Source organism: Phodopus roborovskii, unplaced genomic scaffold (genome assembly GCF_943737965.1).
Source record: "Phodopus roborovskii unplaced genomic scaffold, PHOROB, whole genome shotgun sequence".
NCBI classification, from domain to species: domain Eukaryota; kingdom Metazoa; phylum Chordata; class Mammalia; order Rodentia; family Cricetidae; genus Phodopus; species Phodopus roborovskii.
In genome coordinates, this window is record NW_026126622.1 from 3,169,575 (window position 1) to 3,182,258 (window position 12,684).

Sequence of the window (12,684 nt, forward strand, 5' to 3'; positions counted from 1 at the left end):
TGCCTTTATACAGCCCTATACACCTTCTTACGGCTCATGTACTGGAATGTTTAAACAGACCCTGAGCAGGGGTCTGTAGGACTCTGGCTTCATCTCTTTTTCTGTGCTATCCTTTGGAAGTTTTTTGTTTTGTTTTGTTTTTAATGAAACAATCAAAATGGACTGTAACATAAATCAGATGGGAAGAAGCCTACTCCATTAAAAAACCAGATTATCCTGGATTGTGCCATTACAGCTGTGCTTTCTAAGAATGTGAACACGGTGTTTTGTTACCTTTGGGAAATATGTGCTTGAATGAGACTTGATATAGTCATTAGCTGGGCTGGGGATGTGGCTGTAGTGGAACATCTGCCTGCCCTGTGTAACGCCCTTAGTTCTGTCCCCAGCACTGAAAAATGAAGGCTCTGCCAGTAAAGCGTCTGATGCACAAGCCTGCAGACCTGAGTTTGGATAATCAGAGACACATGAGCTAGTCATGGCAGCACATGTCTGTAGCCTTAGCACTTGGAGATAGAGACAAAAGGCTCTCTGGAAATGTCTGGCCAGCTAGTCCAGGCAATCAGTGAGCTCTCAAAAGATAAAGTGGAGAGCAATAGTGGAAGACATCTCAGTCATCCTCTGGCTTTCACATGTGTGTGCATGTGCACACACACGCATGCATACACACACACACACACACACACACAGGAAGAGAGGAGAGAAAGTAGGCTACCTAGTTTTAACTACAAATGTAGAACCACGTCTTTGAACATGTACACCTCCATGAACATGTACATCTCTTACATTAAGCACTTTTCCACAAAAGGTTGAGAGTTGTGTTCTTGAGCATGCCTTGAAAACTGTGAGAGTTCAGAGAGTAGGATGAATAGTCATTGAAGGACTTTTCGAAACAAATTTCCACTCTGTGCCTAATTGTACCCACTGACTTCTGGGGCCATCACTCTAGAACCAGACAGGTCTACTAGCCAGCAAGCAAGCAGGTCTCACTGTTGGTTTCTTAAGGCCTCCTTTCCTCTAGAAAGCTTTTGTGCTAGACCTCAGAAGGAGGGGCCTGCTGTGGGATAAAGGGCCTTTGCTGGTGCTGACTTCCTCTGCTGTGAGCTGCTTGCAACACAGGTTAGGGGAGCTGTCTCTTGCTCTGGTCTCTGACCTGTGGTGTTGCCCACTTCCCTCCCACCCAGGGAGGGCTACTCCTGAATGAAGCATTCTTTTCCTGCCAGAAATCTGTTTAAGATGATCGAGTGGTGCCTAGGTGGCGAGTGGTTGTTTTTATTTTTGTTTTATTTTGTTTTTTGAGTGAAAGCACACAGAGTCTAGACAGCATAGGTTGAAGGAACACACACTAAAATACAGTGTAACATTGTTCCTATTCTTTGAGGAAAGTAAGGCCCCTACAAACTCCAAAAGGGGGCAAGAATCGGACTTCTGTTTCCAAAGGAAAATCCTCTTCCCCCTTTGCTGTTTCTGACGCTGTCTGGAATTTTCAGCTAACCTCCTGCCTCTACAGCTTCCTTGTTCCTAAGGACATAGGGGCCTTCAGAGGGAGCAGCGTCACCTGGGGCAGGGGGCAGATCTCCCTTCTCTACTCCTGTTTCTTCACCGCCTGCAGAGCTACAGCTCGATTGCTGTCAGGCTACAGAAGGGGGTTCCTGTCATCTGCACCCGGACTGCTGACCCCCATCTCTCAGCTGCATGCTTCCCACACTGGGTCACCTGATTTTAAAGGGACAGGACGTTTCCCATATGTCTTCTTTTACCTCTCCCTGCCTTTCAGACCCATTGACTGCTCTCTGCCTCCTTCTGGGTTCTTCTTCTCTTGGTGGAAGCCTAGGTCTTTATATTTTAAATCTGGCCTCAGCTGCTTCCTGTGGCTAGACAAAGAGTGAGAGCAAGTGCAGAAGACAGAACTGGAGAGGGAGAGCAGGGTGGGGGAGGGGAGGGGAATATCTGTGTGTCTGGCTGTGCATATTGTGTGCGGCACGCTTACCTGCCTCACTCCTGGATGAAAGGAAATGCTGTCCTGCTGTGACCAAAGTCTGTCTACTAGACTTTAAGTCCAGGGTCTGGAAGGCATTGTGCCTGCACCTGCTGTGACTAGGGTAATGTTGTATGAGGTCCTGATTTAAAGTGGCTAGGTGTCATTGTAGCATCCATCTCTCTGGTCATGTAGGATAGCAACCCCTGTCCCAACCCTGAGTGGGACACATCCCTCTCCACAGCATGGTAGGTCCTATGATATCCTCGCTGACAAGAACAGTGACTGACACTTGCTACTGAGCCTTCCTGCTTGCCCAACCTTGCTTAGAAACTGGCATCTGTCATTATGCCCCAAATGACCAGCTGGCATTGGCACTCAGTAGCCCTGACCCCTCTATTGTGCAGCTTTCTCCCATGCCACCCAGCTGGTGTGCCGCGGCCTCTGAATGGTTAGCCATACCAAGAGGAGCCAAGAGGCCAACAGCTGAGAGTGGGGAGGGCTGGAGTGTGTGGCTGGCTCCACCTGTGTTGACCGTCACCACAGATGCAGGACTTCACCTCCCTCTCTGGGAGAAAGCTGTCCTAGGTTATCTGTAATCTGAAGAGAAGACTGGTATAGAAAGGGACTGGCCAGAGGGGACCCAGGGCATCACTAATCTAGACCCTGAATGTTCAGAGACACTTGGCTTTACATAGAAGTTTCTCAGGTTAAGGCCCAGGAAGCCATCTGGAAACAGGATGACAGGAAGAGTGTCTTGGGTGACAGTCAAAGGATCAGGACCGCTGCTCTTACTGGGCCTTGCTGAGTATCACTATGGCCCATTGTCCCCCATGAACCACAATAGACAGGACTAGAACCAAGACTTCCTCTGCAGGGGCCACAGTACAAGGCTGTTGTGGACAATATTTTGCAGATGCTAACTCTAAATGCAAGAACAAGGGACGATCACTTGAACCTTAAACATCGTGTGGGTATTTCTGGATGAAAACCTAGGTGTGGCCTGGATCACTGCTCCTGTGATAACCAAGCCCAGTGTAGGTTGAAAGCATCCTTCCCTGCTTTGGAGATAAGTAATTTTAATTTATTTGGAGCCTTTCTTCCATGAAGGGATGGTAAATAGCATCATAAGCAGCGACTCCTGCCTGTGCAGAGTGAGTTTTGGATCTCTGCATAGAGGCAGGCAAAATGAATCCTTTCATAGCTCCTATTCGAGTGAAAAAGAAAGCTAAGCTTAGTATAATTCCTTTGAATTATTAAAATCACAGCTGACCCACCAGGTTTTTCTGGCCAGTACTTCCTGCATTTTTAAATATGCAGACTTCTGCTGAGAAGTCTGTGACGTCCACGGCCCCCAACTCGATGGTGGTGAGGCAACAATAACAAAAGGGTCAGCTAAGCCAGCAGAGAGCATGAGAGCAGTACTGTGGGTCTCAAGGTTTTGCTCCTTTTGAAGATTCCCACTCAGAATTTTGCTCCCATTGACCCATCTTTTATTTCAAGCCTCTGCCCTGCTTCCTCTCCACCCCCCTCCTTTGGTGATCATTGAAGATGATCTACACAGTTGATGATCAGTTCCTAGATGTCTGTGTAGAACTGGCTGTAGGTTAATTGTATCCTCCCTTTCCTGTATTTCTTTATTTCTGGGATTTCACTAAGCCATACAGCTCATGATACTTTCAGTATGTCTGTGGATGACAGATAATGGGGGACAGTTTCACCATAAGGATTGCTGGTTAAAGGTGCCTTTTTTACTGACTGTTGCTGACTCAGTTGACATTGAACTCGGAGCCTCTGACACCTTCACTTGTGCCTGATCTGAATGCGGTAAATCTATTTTCCTATAAGACACATCATCTGCTTTGGGGGTCCAGGAACATTAGACAGTACCTCAGCCTGAGCTTGAGGTGTTTGGGGGGTCAGGGCTTGAAAGTAGCAGAGCCCCAATAAAAAAGCCTAAACATGAAAAGCACACCATGACAGAAAGTGTGAAATGGGAGTCTCCTCACAGTGTAAGAGCTGAAACAAGAAGCCAGGCATGGCCTGGCCTGACCTCAGCTGGGACGTGCCTTGGGTGACTCAGACTTCGCTGTTCTGCGCATGCTCTCAGATAGCCACAAAGGAGTCCTGAGTCCTGAACGCCTAGCGAGTACACAAAAAGATAAATGCACATTCTGAACAAAAAGAGCTGTGGAACTTTAATCTATATTTTAACTTCTATCAGGCTGAACCTCAGACTGTTGTTAGTACTGGACATAGAAGAGAAAGGTGTGCTACAAATATACATTGTATACTCTGTAGAACAATGAATTATGAATTAAATTAGTCTAAGTGTATAATAGGTTCATTTTTGTTGCTAAATTTTATTTCTATTAATATCATCTATGGTTTAATAATCAAAAGTTATTTCATCTAGCTGTGAATATAATCCCAGCATTCAGAAGGTGGAGACAGGAAGATCAGGAGATTAAGGTCATTCTCCTGTACACAGTTGGTTCAAGGTCAGCCTCAGTTACATATGACCCTATCTCAATCTTTCCCCCAGCCCAAAATATATCCCAATTCATGTGGTATATCATATGTCATTAGCAAAATGATCTTCACTTCAGATGATTCAGCTGATAGCATTAATTCTAGAGCATAGATCTAGCAGATGACTCACTGAACTGTTTTCCCATACTTGGATTTAGTATGTAGACTCCAATGAATGTTCCCACCTACCCTCTCAGTATTCTTTAGAAGGCCATTGAAAACTTTCCCTAGACCAGTGTCTTCTCTATGGTCCCACCCAGTAGATCAGCCATCCCTTCTTCTCCATCCAGATGCCAAATATACCAGAGGGAAGGACTCTGTGATCTCTTCATTCCCATGGGAATCCCAAAATGATTTCAGAATTGGCTGATGAGAAACAGGAGCTAGCTAGTTCTTGCCCCTAGCTCTGCCAACTAGAAAGGCAGCATTGGCCTACCAATGCAGGAGCCAGAGTGAGGACTGGCCTGCCAAGGCAAGGATGCAGGAGCCAGAGTGAGGACTGGCCTGCCAAGGCAAGGATGCAGGAGCAGAGTGAGGACTGGCCTGCCAAGGCAAGGATGCAGGAGCCGGAGTGAGGACTGGCCTGCCAATGAAATGAAAGGGTGAAGGAGCTGGAGTGAAGTCTTCGGGGTGAAACTGAAAATCATGGCTTATAGTACCTTCATGGCTGGAGCAGAAAGTAAGTGAAGAGTCTGGAGGCCCCAGCGGGAAAAGGTTTCTGACAGGGGCCTGCCTTCCTCTGATTGTCCCTGCTACTTAGTTACTTGAGGATATTTATCTTTGGCTTTGAATATTACTCTATCAGAAAATCAGAAGTTTTTATACATTGGGGAAAACTAGGAAGCCACCATATTAGTGGCATGGGTGGAGATAGTAGCTTGTAATGATGGCTACCATCTGGTAGCCCTCTGCCTCTTTGGAATGGAGTGGGTCCAGAGCCTTAAGGCTGCAACGAGAACATCTGAAGATGAGTAATCAGTTCTAAAGTGTAGCTTGATGGGAAGTGGCATTTCTGTGTCATTAGGGATCTCATCCAAATCCCTAGTGTCCCTCAATTAAGCAGAGACTGCTTTAATTCATTGAGTTCCTCTAGGACTCAGGGAAAATGACTCCACACAAGACAACTTCAAAATTTAATTGCAGAAAAGCCTTTGCAGTTGTGAACTTTAAGATCTTTCTAAGTCAATTTTCATGATGAACAAAGAGTGTCCATGTGACAAATATATACCCTGTGAATCTTTAAATCAAGGTAAAAAACTAAATTTACAGTTAACTTACATTTTTTTGTATTGCCTTTGCAATGGTTTCAGGATAGAGAATAATTCCCTTTTTTTTTTTTTTTTTTTTTTTTTTTTTTTTAAGCTCTATCCTTTTCATGAGCTCTTTTAGTTTTTGTCTTGGAGTTAAGTGAGTCTTAAAAATAAGAGCTTTTAGCCCTTGGAGTCACGACTTGGAGTTTCTATCAAAAGCCAACTTGGATGTTTTGACCATTTCAAAGCTTCATCCCTTTTGCTTTTCATTAAGAAATGTAAAAAGCCCTTTATTTGGAGTGTTAGGCTATTTGCTAGGTTATTTGCTGCTGCTGCTGCTGTGCTGCAATAGCAGCAGCAACAGCAATAACGCCCAGAAAGGACAACATCTTGCCCTTTCATGGAGGAGTGTCCCAGCTACCAGCCTCTCCTGAAACTTGCAGGAATGAGGAGTCCTGGTGGCTAACTGAGTGATTTCACAGTTAAGAGATTTCACATAAAAACTAATTGTTACAGTTAGCTTTGTGCCCCGGGCAGGCTGGTCCCCAACCCCAGAGGAGCTTAATATCTTGGCTGTGAAAACTGAGACAGGAGACGCCATTAATTCCTGCAGGAGCTGAACTGCCCACCAGCCCACCATCCTGGCCTAGCATCAGAGTGGCTCCCTGTGGGGAAACCAGCCCAGATTCCTCTCCCTCAGCAGACACACTAAGACTAGTGAAGCTGAGTGAAAAAGTTTGGGTGCATTGAGCCCCAAGCTACAGCTGTGAGGCATTTGCCAGGTGACTGTTTTCTTCATCACACTCCCGTGCACTTAAATCTTGTGTCTTTAACCTGGGGATCCAGGTTTCCTCAGTGGGGTTCCAAGTCTATTTCTAGAGTGTGGCGATTGCTGTCTCCAGCAGTTAGCGAAAGGCTGAGGGAGGGAGCAGTGCTTTAATATTGATCAGAACTTGTTTGCCTTGATGTTGCTATCCTACTTTGGAAGTGTTAGAAGGGTAAGAATGAAGTCACTCCTGGGTCTTTGGCATCAACTTGGAAGTCCTGGAGGAGCACTGGTGACCTGTGACAAGGAGCCCCTGACACCAACACATTCAGTTTGCATCTTGAGTACATAGGCTGGGTGCTGTAGGTGAGCACTACCTGGTAGGGTATGTGGGCCCTCTATGTGAGCCCTGCAAGGCCTAGGCCTCTCTGGAACTTTCTGCTGTATCCTGGATCTGCCACAGTGGTGGGGCTCCTGACCAGTAAACCCAGACCATAAAACCTAAAGAAAGTGATGAAAGAAGCCAGCCTCTAAGTCGATTTATAGTACATGCAAAGTGTGTTTTTCAAATTTTTACAGAGTCCCAGGGGCATTACATCACTCTTTCTAGCTGTTTTGAATGCTTTCTTGTGATTCAGGCCCAGTAGAGCCCAGAGATACCATTCCTAAGAGACTGCAAGCACACATTGGAGTGAAACATGCACAGAGGGAAAAACCTTCCTATAATAAACCCACATGTAGCAGGGAATTACTAATGTCCTATTGGGTGGCAATCAGGATTCTACCAAAGAATGCTATCTTTATTCTGTTTATAAATTGGTAGGGAGGGGGCCAAGGTTTTAAGAGATGTGAGCCCCCAAAGCAGCCTGTGGGTTTGTGGCTGTTTGGTGCTTCCAAAAACTGGTGGGATTGGTTCTTGAGTGGCTGGAGATGTGCTTGCCCTCATTCTCCATCCCATGTGACAGAAGGACCATTGAGCTGTGAAAGTGCCATCATTCATTTCCTTCATGGGGCAATGGTTGGCAGTCTTCCAGCAGGATGACTGGCAACAGGTCTGCTGAAGCAAATTTGGTCTCTTAAATGTGGGTCCACCCAAAGAGACATGCATGACATGAGAGATGGAAGTTCTGCCTCTTGGTAGCTGTGTGACACTGAGTGTAGTCCTTACCTCACCCTGAATGGATGGCTTAATCCCTCTAAGCCAGCGCCTTGTGCTGGTTGGTCAGCATTCATAATGCTATCTCCAAGGATAAAGCTCTGGAAAAAGAGAGCTGACTACATGCTATGTAAAAAGAGCTGCCTCCTGGGTACCAAAAGGAAGGAAGATACATTGGCCCCAAGTGTGCATGAGGACCCATAAACAAATTCTAGAATGGAGGGAGCACCTAAGAGTCAGACCTCTGTGACCCACTGGGGACCCCAGAACCCAGAAGCCACAGCAGGGGAGGATCAGGCTGGGGTTCTGTAAACAGCCACAGCTCTCTTCAAGTGAGACTAGGAATTGGGTGTCCAGCACTGTGCTTGTTTTTCCTCCCCAGGAGCATCCCCATAATGCAGGTGCTACGGACCATGGCCCTGACCAATGCCTGTGCAGACCACTCAGACCAGCGAGTGGTCTACCTGGAGCATGTGGTAGCTCGCATCTCTATCTCACACCCACGCCGGGGAGACCTCCAAATCCACCTGATTTCTCCCTCTGGAACCAAGTCTCAACTTTTGGCAAAGAGGTAAGGCCACTCTCTCTAATTTGCTCCTCATGAAGACCCTATCCACTCTGGATCCCTGCAAGGTACCCTGAACAGGGAAGTGGGGTTCTCCCTGGGTCTACATAGGCAGAACCCACAACCCTGGAGAGCAGACCAGGGTCTTTGAAACAGACCTGTTAAACCTTAATCTTCAAGAAGAAGTGATAGGAGTTGCAGCCTATTGTTGGGGTATGGTGAGGGTAGAATGCATGCTGTGTCCCCATTGCTCCTGGAAATGCATTAAAGGCCATGACCATCCTGTTCAGTTGACACAAACCACCATGTTTGCTTTTCTCTGGGAGCATCCCCACCCCGTTCTGAACTGATCCAGATGGCTAGGTCAGGATTGGCTGGTGAGGTACAGGGAGGGTTCCCAGGGTCTTCTCTATAGCCTTCCCCTGCAAAGGCCTGAGCTCCGATTGGGACCACTGGAGCGTCCTCAGCTTCCTGTAGGGTTTGTGAAAGGTTGTGCTGTGCAGTTATGGCTTGAGTGTCTTTCTTATGTGCAGTTATAACATGAAGGCAAGTGCTTGGGTGAACTTCAATAGCTTTCAGGTAAATAGAGCAGAGACATTTGTAGGAACCTGGGGAAACTCAGGGAGGGCTAGGGCACATGCAGTCTCTTGCAAGAGTCACAGACAAACCAGTGTTTCTAGAACTTGCATGTGTTCCTTAGCCCTTGAGAAAGCACCTGTGACTAGGTGTGCCCTGTCTGTTGTAGCCCTTATTTGAGACATAGGGAGCCTGGGAGATTGGGAAGCAAGGTATATGGGAAATGCTCACACACAAGCCAGGCAGGATCCATTTTTCTTAACCCTCTGCCATTCCTCTTGCATAAGACAGCTGTCAAAGAGCAATGCAAGGTTGCTGGGTCCACCGCCCCGAGAAGAGGGGGTCTGTTCTGTGCTCTCCACCCCTCTATTTGCAGCCCACAGATGGACAGCAGGCAGCAGGCCATGGGCCTGGCATCAGCTTTGTCCTCAGTACAGTCGAGTCAACCATAGAGCAACTTGTAGTGCCTGGGTTCCAGGAGTCCCTACCAGCTCTCACTTTCCTAGCAGAAGGCCAATATGGAGGCATTTCCTCTCCTGGAGGCCACCTCAGCATGTTCAGCACACTCAGCCTTGCTCAACCTCTGCATCCAGGAGACTATCAGAAGCACATGCAGTTTGAAGGTGCTAGCCAGCAAACTGAAGCCTGAAGGCATTTTGCTTCCCCATTTAAAAATTTTGTCTAGAGATCGACACTTCTAGCATTTGCTGAAAACTTGGAAGCTTGCACTCTCTGAACCCACTCTAGTAGCACAGCCTAACTAGAGCCCAGTGGAAGGCAGGTCTGCTCAGGGTATCCCGTGATGCCCGTTCCATGCTAGAGCCTAGTGGAGAGGGGCAAGCCTGCCTCGGGGTACCCCATGCTGCCTGCCCTGTGCATCTACTCGCATCTGTGTTTACACCTGGAAGCATCTGAGTTTGTGACTCCTTTGTGATCTCCACAGAGGTGAACCTTGTCTGAGAGATCCTGGCATGGGTATTTGAGGCCATAGGGAAGCATAAGGGCTAGGGGCTGGGAGCAGGCGGTAGGCAGGGGAGACACAGTGGATACACGGCTTGTGCTTTGGAGCCTGGAGAGGGAAGTTATGCCCCAGCCTCTGCACAGCCCACCCAGGCTGGGAGCCGAGCATGGCCTCTCTTTATTCCTCATCTGGGTATGCCATTCCACTTATCCATGAACATTAAGAATGTTATAAGAATCAAATATGATAACAGAGAAAAATGCTTGGCTACTGTTCATGTCCCCTGAAATGAGACCAGCTCTCTGACCTGTGAAAACCTTCCAGCACCCAGCAGGCTCACGGCCAGCCATGCTTTCTTTCCCCTCCAACCTGTCACTCATCTTTGTCTATCAGTCCAGGTGTTTGAGCTCCCTGCAACCCAGAGCAGTCCTATGGGTTTGTTTGGAACTCGGCAGTTGCTAGGAGTGCCTACAAGCACCGCCCTTGAGGCCACCTGGCAGCCTTGGGAATTTGATGTTTTGCCAAGAATCTGTGCATGATATCAAGATTGTGGTTTGGGGATCCGTTACCCTGTACCTTACTTCACATCTTAATGGGTTCTGCAGGCATTTCAGCTTGCCAGATTTGCGGGGGAGGGTTGTTGGGTTTTGTTTTTTTTTTTCATTGAAAGTTGGCATTCCTAAAGGCCTCGGCATCGACAAGACAGTTTGTCCTTGTTTTAGCCCCAGTGTGTCAGGTTCCTCCTGGCTTCGTATGAAAGTCAACCTTGACCTTGGCAGTTTCTTAGCACTGTTTTCACTGCAAAGACTGTTCCTTTGGACTGCGTCATGTTGCTTCCAGTGTTCAAGGAGCCCCCGAGGCAGAGTGGAACAGCTCGCCTATATTAACTTCAGATGAACAGTAGAAGAGTCCAGTCCTGCATGCAAATTCTTATCCCCAAATAGAAATGCCTAATTTAAGAGGGCTGGGGATGTAGCTCAGTGGTAGACTGCTTTCCTGGCATGCAGAGGGTCTTGGTTCAATCCCACAGCATTGCAAGAAGAGAAAATTAGTGTTAAAAGTTCTGTCTGTTCTGTTTGAACTAAGTATGAAAAATGGAGGAGGCTGAAGGTCTAGGGGCCTGGTGAGACATCAAACCTTGGAAGAGTTGGGGAGCTCCTCCTCTTCCTCCTCCCCAGGCTACTCCCAGGGGAATACAGGACCAGTCTCTGGTTGTTGTTGGGTACTTGAGGTAGCCCTGCCTCACCAATGTCGGGACGTCCTGCCCTGTGAGGTGATGGAGGTCGGTCTCAGCTGTAAGACCTTGAAAACAGAGCCTGGGAGATGGGCCAGTGGATAAGGGCACCTACCTGCAGGTCCACCTGAGCTCAGTTCCCTGGAAGCCATGTTGGTAGGAGAGAGCTGGCCTCTGCCCCCCAGGTGGGCGGGTCAGAGTCCTCCTTGAGTTGCTCCCTCTGTCTGGCTCCCCAGACAGGGCCTTCACTTTCCAACATGACATTTCCTATTGCAGATTGCTGGACTTTTCCAATGAGGGGTTCACAAACTGGGAATTCATGACTGTCCACTGCTGGGGAGAAAAGGCTGAAGGGGAATGGACTCTGGAAATTCAGGATATACCGTCCCAGGTCCGCAACCCAGAGAAACAAGGTCAGTGGCTCTCAGCATTTCACCTCTTCTATGTGTCAACCTTAAGGGCAGGGTTGCCGGTCTTTCTCTGTCTTATGGTGATAAAATTCCCATCACAATCATTTTCAAGTTCAGAAACTTCTGTTCACTCATGATGTTTGTTGCACAGCCATCCCATTGAATTCCAGAACACCTCACCCCCTCAGAGGCAAAGGCTGTACCTACAGCAGTTGCTCCTATCCGTTCCCTTGCTGTACCCCTGCCTGCCTCCCCTTCACTTCTTGTCTCTGTATTTTTCTATTTGGGCATTCCTATAAATGAAGGTATACAATGTGTGGGCTCTTTCATTCAGGGTTATTTTCAAGATCCATCTATGGAGATATACATATTGCATTGGGTGGCGTACATTCATTGTTGGCTAGTCACTGGTTGATGGAAACATGGCTTATTTTCCATTCCATTCCATTCCAAATTGGGTTTGTAAGAACATCGTGTGCATGGATATGGGTTTTTTTTTTCTTCCAATTTTAAACCTAGGTGTGGAATTGCTGGGTCTGACTCTTATGCACTGTTTTGTATTCGCCAGTGTCAAGGAGCTGGGACCTTTCCACATCCTCCCTAGTACTTGCTATTTACTTTTTCTCTGTGTTGATAACCATCCTTGTGGGTGTGAAACAGTATCTGTGGGTTTGATTTACAATTCCCTGATGACTAAGAAAGTTAAATATCTTTTCATGTTCTTGTTATTCATTCGTGTATATTCTTTGAGGGATGTTTGTTCAAGTCCTTTGCCTATTTTTAAAACTGGGTTCCTTGCTTTGGTGTTGTGTTGTAGGAGTTCTTATCATGTATATGACTTAAATATATTTTTCCCACCCTGTGGGTTGTATTCACTTGAGTGATGGGATCCTTTCATGTACAGAACTTTGTAATGAGGCCCAGTTACCTTGTTTCTCTTAGTTATTCTTTGGTATCATATATATAAATGATATGTATGCAATATATACATGCATATTGACTGTCATAGTTTGCTCTCTGTTGCTGTGATAAACACAATGCATGATCAAAAGCAGCTTGGAGAAGGGAAGAGCTTATTTGGACAGAGTCCAGAGAAGCCAGGTTAGGAACTCAAGACAAGAACCTACATGTAGAAACTACATGTAGAAGCAGAAGCCATGGAGGAGTGCTGCTTACTGGATTGTACCCCTGGCTTATTCGCCTACTTTTCTTATGTAGCCCAGGCCCACTCTCCCAAGGGTGGGACTAATCACAAAAAG

The 12,684-nt window shown here is 47.0% G+C and overlaps 1 protein-coding gene across 2 annotated transcripts in view; it reads left to right on the top strand.

The window, feature by feature from the left end:
• The window catches only part of Pcsk6 (proprotein convertase subtilisin/kexin type 6), a 181,609-nt gene that overhangs the window by 109,339 nt on the left and 59,586 nt on the right, over positions 1 to 12,684 (top strand). For both annotated transcript variants that reach the window (XM_051206483.1, XM_051206484.1), the window contains exons 12-13: positions 8,062 to 8,250; positions 11,292 to 11,428. In XM_051206483.1, coding sequence (XP_051062440.1) covers positions 8,062 to 8,250; positions 11,292 to 11,428 — 326 coding nt within the window. The remainder of the gene's footprint in view (positions 1 to 8,061; positions 8,251 to 11,291; positions 11,429 to 12,684) is intronic.